The 12,859-nt window shown below is 38.2% G+C and overlaps 1 protein-coding gene across 1 annotated transcript in view; it reads left to right on the forward strand.

Annotated features, from left to right (window-relative positions):
- The window catches only part of coro1ca (coronin, actin binding protein, 1Ca), a 76,638-nt gene that overhangs the window by 22,638 nt on the left and 41,141 nt on the right, over window positions 1-12,859 (forward strand). The window contains exon 2 of the mRNA XM_041786863.1: window positions 6,081-6,280. Coding sequence (XP_041642797.1) covers window positions 6,083-6,280 — 198 coding nt within the window. The 5' untranslated portion in view covers window positions 6,081-6,082. The remainder of the gene's footprint in view (window positions 1-6,080; window positions 6,281-12,859) is intronic.

Below are 12,859 nucleotides of genomic sequence, written 5' to 3' on the forward strand. Positions count from 1 at the left end.
AGCGTCTCCACCTTCCCTGGTACACAGATGCAGCAGGAGGTGTGTGGCTGCACTGTTAGCATTAGCAGTGCTATGAGCAACTCAGCCTGTCTCCTTTTTCCTAAAGAACAGTGTTAAGATGCATTGTGGAAGAGGAAGCCTTACCTGATGTGTATGCCAAGCGTGCTAAATGAAAGTAATCCTTCAGAATCAGGTCTAAAGCTGAAGTTCATGATACACCACCAACAACTGCTCTCTGGCACAGACAATCCTAACGATAGGAAGGATGAACAGTTTTAACATCAGACGTCCCAACTCAATTTCTGAATTTATAGGAGGGACTCTATGGAGGACCAAACCTGCCAAAATTAAAATAAAAAAATAAGTAAACAAATAAATAAATAGATAAATAAAAAAAAAAAAATTAAATTCAAAAAATGTACTACAAAAAAAAACTATAAATGGAAGTAAATACAAAAATAAAAAAATGTATACATAATAAATAAAGTAAAAATAAATACAAAAATAAAAAATAAGACTCAAAAATTAAATATGAAAAAAATAAAAGTGGAAATAAATACAAAAATAAATACATAAATAGAACCAGATATTAATAAATAAATACAATTGCTCTGCCACATGAAATAAGTAAATGTGAGAGCAGAGCGCTTTTATTTGTTTATTGATATTTAATTCTATTTATATATTTATTTTTGTATTTATTTCCACCTTTATTTGTTTATTTATATTTAATGTTTGAGTCTTATTTTATTTATTTTTTTACTTTTATTTATTTATATTATATATATATTTATATGTATTTCTATTTTTGTATTTATTTCAATTTATATTTATTTTTTGTATTTAATTTTTGAAAAAAAAATTTTTTTAAACTTTTATTTATTTATTTATTTATTTATTTATTTGTTATTAATTTTTGCAGGTTTGGTCCTCCACTCACTCAAGGACTCACCAGCAAACCTCTCCCTCTATGCCCCCCATCTCTCTACGCCTCTTACTCAGGATCATGTCATCATCTTTGAAAAGTTCAGGAATTGTGCTGAGACTGTGAAAATACCTGGGCAGCCTGCCTGAGCATTGTTTATGTGTGAGAAACGCTCGTCTGTCTCACTTGAATTAGCACAGTTTGGAACATTTGCCATCAGAATCAGTTCAAATGGTTCGCTGGATCAGTTTGTATAATCATACCAGCACCAATAAATGTGAAGTAGGAAATGTCTGCCCAGAAGCTGAGACACCGTTTAGTCTAACGTAACAACTTCTCATGTTACAAAGCTCCCATCTGAGCTTTCTGGCACTTTTTTCTGGTGTAGTACATGCCCAGAAATCAGTGCTGAAGCCACCATGCTGGGATGTGCTGCCTTCTGTTATCAAGTCGCAGAAGAGAAGAGCTTAGATATATGTACATGTTTATGTTGTTAATAATCAGAAAAACCTGCTGAGAGAAGACTGAAACAGGACCATGACAAACTGTGTTTGACCTTTTTTTTGACCTTTCCTTCGCTTGACAGGTAGCTGATTTAGGTGTTAGTTCACATGAAGCTTCTATTTCAGTGAAATTATGTGGCATAGCTGCAGCTGAGAAAGAAAGAAAGCAAGCAGGGCTCAGCCTTCATCACAAACATCCTTGTTGAGTTTCGCCCCAGGCCACCATCACTCTGCTGTAAGGATATTTAACTTCTATTTACTTCTTGGCTGCAGATTACATGCAGTGAAATTGGAGACTATTCATCTTTAGATTTACTCGTCAGAGCATCTTTTTTTCTTTTAATATTAAGTTAGTGTCTTTTTAGCCATGAAGGGCTTCTTGAGACTGTTCATTCATAATCGGATGCCTGTGATTTGCTCTCAGTCTGCGTCGGCCTTTCCAGCTGTAATCAAATTTAGTTTCCTCGACGAATGCACTTCTGATCTAGATGAGTTTAGAGGAGGATTTAGAGACTCTTATGTAACTCAGAGAAGAAAAATTCAAAGGAGATTTACTCTTTAGTGTAAGTAAATAACTTCTTAAGGCAACTTTAGTCTCTGTTTATAGACATGGATGAAAGCAGTGAAATGACGGACATGTTTTCAGAAGAGTTGGCCTGTGAAGACACTCCCACATCCCGGCAGGAAGAACTTCCTGCTTGTGTTGTGTTCAGTGTCCCGTCAGAAACATGCGTGGCTTGCTCTCTCTGTATCTCCCCCTCCAGCTTTGTCTGTCTTTCTCTTTTACACATCCTCTCTCACCCTTTCTCTCTCTCTCTCTCTTTCACACACACACACACAAAAACCACACACACAGACCCACACACACACACAATGGAAATCACCACCAAAACATGTCCCACATCCTGTTCTGTGATTTTATCTTGTTGGTGATTCAGGCTGTTAAGCCGTTACCATGTGCTCGGTCAAAAAGAAAAAGATTTGAAGGGTTTCTTTATGTTGTAGGTTAGCTTGGACCATGATTCTGGTGGTTTATCTAAAACCGGCCAGCTTTCTGTTATCTTTGGAAGTGGCCTGTTGTTGTAAGAGCAGAGCTCTTGGACTTGTAGCTTTTGAATGGGCTTGTTTTCCAAAGCTCTGTATCTGCCAGCAGATTCTTGTCTTGGTAAAGATTTTAGCTGAACCAGCTACAAAGTCTGTTTTTGTTTAGATTGAAATGTCCTATTTTCTTTGGGAGCAGCTCTTTCTGACTGTGCCATCAGGAAAGTGTGTTGGTATTGCAGATGTTTAATATTTGGCAAAATTGAAGTTAAAAGAGGCACTTTGTCTTTGAAAAAAGTCACATAAAATACTGTGAAGTTTGTTCGTTGTCATTTTTCCTTCTAATTCATAAAGGTTTTTTGATATGAAATCTGAAAATCTTTGGGTTCTCCTGAATACTTTTGGCAGATTCTGATAAACACTGACTAATGTATTTGGATCACTTTTCTGAAATGTCAGTAGTGATGTACCAGTCCAACTTATGCTCCAGTACCAACTAGGATGCAAGATATTATCAGCAAGACATCAGTAGATATTAGCACAAAAGTTAATTATCAGCATTGGAAGATATAATATTTCTGCTATATATACAGGTGATATTCCCTCTGTAAATACTGGTCGTAAAAACAATAAGTGGAGTTTTAGGCCAGACCAGCAGAACTACATCAGTAGAAGTATTTTCTTTAGTTCTCATTCCTTACACTTTAAAGTGTGTTGTTAGGACTGAAATTTGTTAATTTCTTCATCCTCAAACGTTAAAGTGTGTTTTAAGGACTGAAGTTTTAGGTCTAAAGGTATCAGTAATTATCCATATCCGTGAAGTAAGTATGGTACGATGTGCATTTTAGATATGGCAAAAATCCCATGTTGTGCATCCCTAATGTCGAGAGAACCCTGGGCTTTGGGTAATTGCTGGTACTGATACCTTACTAATTCTAGTGTTAAAATCACCGTTGCAAAATTAATCAAATCACAAAAGCAGTCATGATTAGGGGCAAGTATTGGCAAGAACCTCACGATGCGATACGCATCAACATACTTGGGTCACGATACGATAGTATCACAACATATCAGGATATCTTGATATTGTGATATAATGCGATATTCTACACAGCTAACTGAGAAAAATCTAGAGATGAAGTATATGTAAATCACACAATACGTTGGTGGTGTTCCCACTATATTTCACGGCAGCAAGACAGAGCTGGCAAACGGCATTTCCTTTCTCTAAGTCGCTGTTTGTGCTCCCCGTTTTAACTTTGAAGCCAAAATGCTTCCAACCGTCTGCTTTGAATTGTGCAGGTGTTGTTATTTTGTCAGCCATGTTCGCTCCTTTCACCTATGCACTCTGACTGCTTCTACAGAAAATGCCGTGACGACATACAGCAGAGTAGCTCTTTGGCGCCATCTACCACAGTGGAGGTGCAGAAGTTGTTTTTTACTAACAACTCGGCTGAAATATGAATTTTTAGTTTTTTACAAAAAAAAGTCAATATTAAAAGTTGAAGTATCGATATTGTATCGAATTTCAAAGTATTGCGATATATTGCCGTATCAATATTTTTTCACAGCTCTAGTCTTGATGTCAGGCTGTGCAATGTCAGAACGACATAAAGGCTGCAATTATTTCTGCATTAAGTAGCCCTTGAAATGTTTACAAAAACGCATGCATAAAGGCTGTTTAGATTACAATAGTGCAGTGTTAATTTTGGCAGATATTTTAATTTTAGTTTTAGTCTTTAACCCTTTAACTCCTGAGCCTCTGGACATGTTCTTTTTTAACTTTAAATGGCACAGAAAGTGTCTTGTAACTGCTTTTGCCCATTATTCCAGAGTACTTTAATATCTGGCAGTTGTGTACAATGAACTGCATGTTTAAAAAGTGTTTTTTTTAACTGTTTAAATTAAAACTGAGTTTCTGGGCTCTTTTCTTATTTTAACCATAAAAAAACAGGAAATGTCCTGTGAGTACGTGCTTTTGCCCATTTTTCCACAATACATAGAACTTTTAATATATGGCAGTTATTTACATATTACTGCATGTTAAGTGTTTTAACAGTTTAAAATGAAGAAATCACAAAAAACCAGGGGAACTTCATGCTAGAATCTTGGTGGGCAAAGGGGAAATTACAGAAATAACCGCATGCTGGCTGTAAAGCACAGTTTCTTAGCTTTCAGAAATGGTTTGAATTTTTCCGATAGCACAAATGGTCATGCAATTATAGTCACGTAAAGTGTGCTTCAACAGCGCGTCGTTGACGACGCGCTAGGAGTAAAAGGGTTAAATGAAATGCATTTTAGTTTTAGTCCCATTTTAGTCATTTCTACCTTTTTAAGTTTTAGTCAACAAAAACTCAAAACATTTTAGTCTAGTTTTAGTCCATAAAAGTCCTCACATTTTAGTCTTTACTTTTAGTCCAAGCATTTATCTTCTTGCCTAAATCTGGTACCAAATCATGGTAGTGTGTTCTCTGCACCCTGCTAAACCTGGGGTCCCTGCTTTCTACAGCTGAGAGCCAGAATAGCTACAGATGCATTGCATTTTGACAGATTTGCCCACAGTGGAGAAATATCAAAGATTATGAATGTCAGACGAAAACTAAAGTACATTTTAGTTTAGTTTTAGTCATCTTGACGAAAACTAAAATTAGTTTTTGTCAGTTTTAGTCATCACAGATCTGTTTTTGTTGGTCTAGTTTTTGTCATGGAAAAAAGGCTGTTGACGAATAGTTTTAGTCATAGTTTTAGTCGGTGAAATTAACACTGATGCTTGCTTCAAATGGCAGGATTGGAGTTGTATCTAAGACCATCATTGGCTCATCCCTAAAGATCAGCCCCAGATATCAGTAGCAGATTGTGACGATCAATTTGATGCTTGGATTTATCACACCTAGTGGCTGATCCAGAGAAGAGACTGACTATTGACAAGAAGATGTGACCTACTGGACAAACTTTGATCTGCTTTTTTTGGTCAAACATGAGAAAATGTTGGTATCTTTTGAGTTTTATACTAAAAAAATGAATTAAAAAAAAAACGTACAGATTGTCACTATAAACACTGATACCAGCTTTGGCCCTGATTTGCATCTCTAGTGTTAGATAAAGTGTAGAAAAGTTGATGCGGGATTCTCCAAGAATGAAACTCTAAATCTACGTCAGTAAACTATATATCAGTACTCTTCTTAAAAACATGTCAAAATTACATTTGCAAGTCACAGCATGTGTACATATTATTATTCTTTTAAGGTTTCAGCCCTAAAATATTAAGAAATCCCACAAAGACTCTTGAAGTGGTGGATAGTCATGGTTAGTAAGAAAACATTTGCAGAGTGGACATCAAACACTTCTGCCATCACTGTGAAAAAACTCACATATGATCTCAGTTTATGCTGGCAGCTTTGCAGAAGCTTGTGGATTGAAGGTCTAGTGTTTTCACATCTTTTGATCTGTTCAAGTATCTATACTGTCATATGTGTTGATTTTTATGTAAGTGTACATGTAATGTTTGTGATGTGGTTTTGAACCTCACTGACTCCTTCATTCAGCAGTCTGGTCCTGAGGTCATTTTCTGACAAGCATATGTTAAATCTTCTTCTCTGCTTTTTGCACAGATATGTTCAGACGAGTTGTACGGCAGAGCAAATTCCGTCACGTCTATGGCGCGGCGGTGAAGAATGACCAATGCTACGATGACATTCGGGTGTCAAGAGTCACGTGGGACAGCTCCTTCTGTGCAGTCAACCCAAAGTTTGTTGCCATAATTATTGAGGCCAGCGGTGGTGGGGCTTTCCTCGTTCTCCCTCTTCACAAGGTAAGTTTAAGGTGATCCTCTGATGATAAAACACTTTGTACTTTGACAGAACACATCAGGCAGATATGCTCAGAGACTCCCAGATGTTAACAAACTGGATGTGCAAGCTTGTTTGCATTTTACAATGTTTTTTTTTTTTTGTCTATAGTACACTCTTAGAGGTTGACGGTAAAACCATTGTTTACACTGTTGGTTGTTCTTATTATTTAATTTGAAGAGAAATCAGCTGTTTTGTTTGGCCTGTGTCCGTGCCAGTGCTACATGTAGGGCTGTCAGAGTGTTACTAACTTTAATATTACTTGATTGATAGTATTTCAATGACAAAATCTCCTTCAGTAATGATTGATAATATTAGGAAAGAACCAAAATATTAACAAAATAAACGTCTGAAGCCATATTTTGGTCAGAAGGTGTTGTGAGAGAGAGTGCTGTCTAAATTTCACCACCATGTTTGCATCATTTGCTACTAGGGCTGAACGGTATAGTGCAGTGATACTCAACGTGTGGCTCTGGAGTCACATGTGGCTCTGTTATGTCTTAATTTGAAATATTATTCCCCAGAAAACCTTAGAAAAGGGAAACTTTGATCTCAGAAATTGATCACATTAATCAGTTTGTTTCCCAAACTTATATAGAAGACTTTATTTGTCAAACTTGATTGTCCCATTTATCCCATTTTTGCCACTTTTATCCAATTTTTGCCCTTTTCCACCATTTCTTGCCCATTTAAGCTAACTTTTGCCATTGAATACCACATGTTTCCTGTTTTTATTTGCCCTATTTTGCCAATCTTGACTGCTTTTTGACCATTTTAGTCACTTTTCTCTCATTTTTGCCATGTTTTTGCCACTTTTGGACCATTTTTAACACATTAAACTTATTTTTATTGCTACTTCAACCTGTTTTTGCTGCTTTTCACTTCTTGGCTCTTGCAAAGGTATTTTTCAACAATTTGGCTCTTTGGTCGAGCAGGGTTGAGTAACACTGGTACACTGTAATTGTACCGCAGTGGCGATGTGCTCCTGAGCAATAGTGGCATAGCAAGAGATGTGATAGTCAGGTGACTTGGTGCACGTCAGGCTGCATCTGTGACTAAGGTGCCTTAAAATCTGCCTGAAATCACCATCAGGAGCCGGAGAAGTGAACTCTGAACAGCAGAGTCTATGTGTCTCCACACGTCAGGCTACAGGTGACACTGCCGCCATCACTACACGAGTATGACCCTTCAGGAAACGCTAAGTAATGCAAGGCTGATCCTAGGTGAGTGGATTCCCACGTTAAATGGCGGTGCTGGCTGATAAACGTTCCATTCACAGCATGGACGTGCAGATTGTTTATTTTACAGCTCTGCTGTGTGCTGCGGCACAGACCAGTGCAGACAGTCACAGCAGCTTGTCCCTGTAAGCATTTGTTTAAACATCAGCTGCACTCACTGACCTGGTCATGTTGGCTGAACATGAGTGTGAATGTTGTTAAAAATGGCTGATAGCATTTGAGGAACACAGTGGCGAGTTTATTTTAAAGTTAGTGAAGAAACAGGTTGTTCTGTCCACCTGCTCAGTCTCTCCCTCATCCTCCATCTGTGAGTCAGAGCCACTGTCAGAGGCTGCACAGTGTGATATTCCAAATCTAGAAATGACATAAAGACCCAGTTAAGAGAAAAGCTATCGCTCTGTCTGTTTTTCCAATATAGTTCAGCCCTATTTGCCATTAAAATGTTTTTAGTGTATTTGTGAAATTAAGAAGGACCCAATACATTATGTGGTAGTTTTGAGCTGTCGGCAAGCATTTCTCGCTGGATTTTCACTTCTCCCGTTGTCCCTGAACACATCTCTCACAGCAGAACCCCCACCCCCCATCCAGAAAACTCTCCTCCTCACATGTGCGTTTTTGTATCAGTGGAGGAGAGAAAAGCATGGGAGAGGCAGGAGGTAAACAGAGCAGTGGCGAGTTAGCAGCGTTAAGAGACGGACAACAAGAAACAGCGCTGAATCTGTCATCTGGCAGTGGTTCAACTTTAAAAAGGAAAAGGTCGAACTCGCTGTATTCGTTAAAATATGCCACATGATGATGCTGAGATAACAACGCAGTAACACAACACACTGCTAAAGACATGAGCCCAGTGTTGTTGAAAAGCCAGGGACACTCCACTTAGAATACGTGATTTTCCTGGGCGCGAACATTTTGCTGAAAACTCCCTGCCAAAGTTGTACATGTCAGAGAGAAGACGACCCAGCAATGAACAAATGTGATCCACTTCTCCACAACTATGAAGCCTTATCCCAGCCCAACAGTTCCTCCCTCCAGACAAGCTTTTTCCCCTCATGATCACACAGGAGAGTTTCTTGAATACCGTCTAAAGCGCTCTCATGTCATGAACTTGTCAGAAACTAGTCCAGCGTTCATCAGCACAGATAATGGACTAATACAATCACAGCTGTGAGCCTGAATGGTGGACTAGACTGCAGGGTTTTGGCCTTCAGTTACATGCAGGATTGGTGAGTGTTTTGTAGGTTTGCTTCAGTCTTAATGAGGAAAATAATCATTTTATAATCAGCTAGAGTAAACATAACAGAAAACATTTCTGGACTTTCCATACACTGTAAAACACCCAAGTATTTCATGAATTACTGTATGTATTTTTGATTTATTAGTATAAGACTGAATGAAGTCATTTTCAAATCAAAACTGCTAAATTTGACTTTATTGATTTCTGATTTTTTTTGCATACAATTTTATTAAAATTCGAATAGTACGGTCTATTTTAATCACCAAACTAGTGCCATTTGAGGCTGAATTAAACATCTACAGCTACTTAGAGGACATTTTAAAATACCGTGATATATATCCTGTATCAGGATATAGCAAAAATATATCACGATATAAATTTTAGGCCATATCATCCAGCCCTATGTCGGAGTTAAAAATCTGATTACTTCCCTAGCTAGCTTAGAGTCGGTTATAATCAGACAAAACACATGGCTGTGATAATTGAAGTGATGAATAATTTTGGTTTTACTGACGCATAGGCCTGGGCAATATGGCTAAATGTTATGTCACAGTATTTTCCTTGCCCTTTAGGGTAGCAGTTTTAATTTGTTGTAGGGCTGAACGATTTGGGAAAATAATATGATTGCGATTTTTTTACCCAATATTGCGATTGCAATTTATTATGCAATTATTTCTTAAGTTCCTCATCTCAGGTATTTTCCAACAAAAACAAGCAATAATTCATTCTATACTATAACCAAAACAATATTAGATTAAACTAGGGCTGGACAACTTTTAAAAAATATATCTAATTATGATGATTTTGACTCATTTTGCAAATTGGACATGAACTGTGGGAATGATAATTACAATATAATTCTCATATTTAACAAGAAAAACATACAAAAACTGTAGAAAACAGGGTTTATTTGTACACTATTCTCAAAATATGCCACTAGAATAATTGCATGATATGCAATGCATAACGTCTCTGCTTCAAAATAACTTTTAAACTGGTATTTTGTCACAAATTTCAGGTTAAAGAAATATCGCACCTTCTGTGATTTGAAAATTGCAGCAGACCATATTGTGATTTAATCTAATTTGCGATTAATTGCCCAGTCCTATATTGTAGTATTACCAAATTAAGATGATAGCACATTTAAATGCATATTCAGGTGCTACAGACCCCCCTCCTCCTAAAACATGACATACTCAACTCATGTCTGAGCCACTGATCATAGAAAAATGATTTAAAAGTCTCTCTGGCTTCTATTTCTTTATTATTGCTTCAGTACTTTTAAGTTTCACTTAAAAGTAAAGTATGTCATGGTTCTTTTAACTGTACCATGTTTCCTAATGGGGTCGTTCACATAAAAACACTCAAGAAATAATAACTACGTACCTTTACTGTGGAGGAATTGACCGAAATGGCGTGTTTATCATTAATTAAACTTAGCTTCAGCGGCGGTACTGATGACTTTATGCTGCTGCAGTGTTTACAGCTGCATCTCTGACTTTGTTTAATGCCACAGTTCGCTTTTTGGACTCAACGCAGACTTACATCAAGAGAGTCACAAGTTTAAACACACCTTTAAGCTGAATCACTGTAGCACTGTTGTGTTAAAACCGCAGACATAACTGACAGATACGCTTTGTAAAGTGAACACAGTCACAATGTTGCTACTATTACAGATACCAGACTTAGAGATAAAAAAACATACAGTACTGTGCTGAAGTTTTAGGCATGTAGAGCGCTAATGGTTCTTCACAGGTCCTGATGTTCCACAATCCCCTGAAGAGAGGAGGGAGGGCGGCCAGAGTCAGTGTCGACACATTTGACATGTACATGTGTTGCTCAGCAGCCACAGTCAAGCTTATCAGCATTTCTTTTGTCCGGGCCTTTGCACCCCTGGTAATACGCCCAGCAACCACCAACAGTTTTCAGGTGCTTAGAACATACACACGACAACCAGGGGGTTGTGACAACCCTCCTATCCGCCCTAACAGTACCCTAGGCTATGTTTAAGCACCACATCTACCCATAACTCCGCCCTAAAGCTGTGGTTTTTGTTTTGTTTTCATCAGATTATTTTCCCATGCCCTTGGTTATGTACAAAGACATCCAGTGCTTGACCTAGGTTGTGTCAATCCTCCTTCACACCCAATGGGGCTCTCAGGTGGACATACTCGCCATTACATGCCTTACTTCAGCCTCAAATTTCAACCCAAACATGCCTAAAACTTCTGCACAGTACTGTAGGTCTTACCTGTTTGCTGTATAGCACCTCAAGTGTGTAACGTTCAGGTAGTAACCTGGCTGCTTGTAATGCTGGAGCAAATATGCTTATGACTGGACTCAGACTGAGCTGCTTTCTGCCACTTTGCTACACTAGCAGTGGCATTAGTTATGCCTCACGTTTGTACTACATAACAACGCACACATTTAGACCGCTGATGCAAAAATCCATTGTGTTGCAGAAATTTTACCGGTGAAGGTATTGGTACCGGTTTACCACCCACCACTACTGACACTTACTGTTATGTGGTAGAAATTGCACACTTTATTGTAGGTAATCTTATTTGAATACTGGCAGTCATCCAGTCTTGATTGACTCCAGCTTTTCATCTGAGGGATCCAGGGTTTTTTTTATTGCTTTGTTCTTTAAAAACAGGCCAGTCTGTCTGCACTTTTGTGATTTCTCTTTTGGGCTTTTGCAGCTTTATTAACTCGTTGAGTGCTAGCCCTACATGTATATATACGTCAATGGCACTCAATGAGTTAAGATAGGACAGAAGATAGGAGTAGGAAACCAGTGAGTGAGTTAGGGGAGTGACATCTGGGAAAGGAGCGAGGGTTAGGGTCAAAGTAGTTGAAGTAGTACTGCCTCTGTACACTCACCCTGAGTTAAACTAGTTTAAGGGTAATTTGTCCTTTTGGGGTGAAAATCTGATTTGAAATGGTGTAATTCTGACCTTTTGAAGGCATGTTTTTCTTTGATCGTGGCTATGCGTGTGATATTTTTGTTGCACATGATATCAGATGATCACATTACTTTGGGATATTTTAGGATGGTGGATGGTGGGAAAATCCTGAAATTTTGCTCTTACCAGTGATGTCATAAGGCTTTAATGGATCATATTTGGACTGACATGGACACATATATTACACCTTAAAAAGTGGATCAGAATGACTTTCTGTTTCTCAGGGTTGTTGGTATACTAGAATATAAAACTTTCATGAGACAAGTAAAATTTAAACAATATGGATTCTAATAATCAAATGTTAGGTGTTTCTTTGTTTTAATCACCAAGAAAGCTCTTGCCCATTGTTTAAGATTCAGAAATATGAAAAGTTGCTGAAGTATTTGTACAATTTGGCTGCCTTGTAGTGGTTTTTCTTCTAATTTTTGATGGATCCATTCCTCTCCTAAGCATCTGTCACATTAAATAGATGTCAGAAGTCTCATCAACCCTATTGTCTTTGGTTTGCAGTAGAGCTTCCTTCCTGTGTTTTGTGTTCAGTGAACAAATTTTGCATTGAAGATCTCTCTCTTAGGACTGCTGACTCCTCATGTCAGTTGGGGTTAATGTTTACTAGTGGGCTGTTTCACACACCCTTATGTGTACAGCAGAAACTACTCCAAAGCCCTAGAGCCAATAGTTTCCTGATCCTTACCTCCATATAAGGAATCGCTCCTCTCCAACTAGAATTACATTAGGGATGGGCATGACAGCTTTCGAGGAGTGTTTAGCTGTAAACAAGTGAGCTGGGTGAACAGGACTCTTCCTTTTGTTGGCATTTTTCTGTCATAATTGGGCTCCTTTAAGCTCAGGAGAGGTCAGGAGGTTCTGGTATCTCCCACGGTGAGCCCATTGGTGCTATTATAGATGATATTCATGAACTACTTGCTGCGTTTTTTTTCTTTTTGGCAGCTCAGTGAAATGGCAAAGTGGCAGGTCCTGACACCGAGAGTGACATAAGTACTGCAACACTGTTGACAGATTTAACCTGGGCCTGTAATTAGTGTACACCAGTGCATGTGCACCAGCCATGTCATCTGAGAAGGCCCTGGCAAAGGCCACCGG

Source organism: Cheilinus undulatus, linkage group 5 (assembly GCF_018320785.1).
Source record: "Cheilinus undulatus linkage group 5, ASM1832078v1, whole genome shotgun sequence".
Classification (NCBI taxonomy): Eukaryota; Metazoa; Chordata; class Actinopteri; order Labriformes; family Labridae; genus Cheilinus; species Cheilinus undulatus.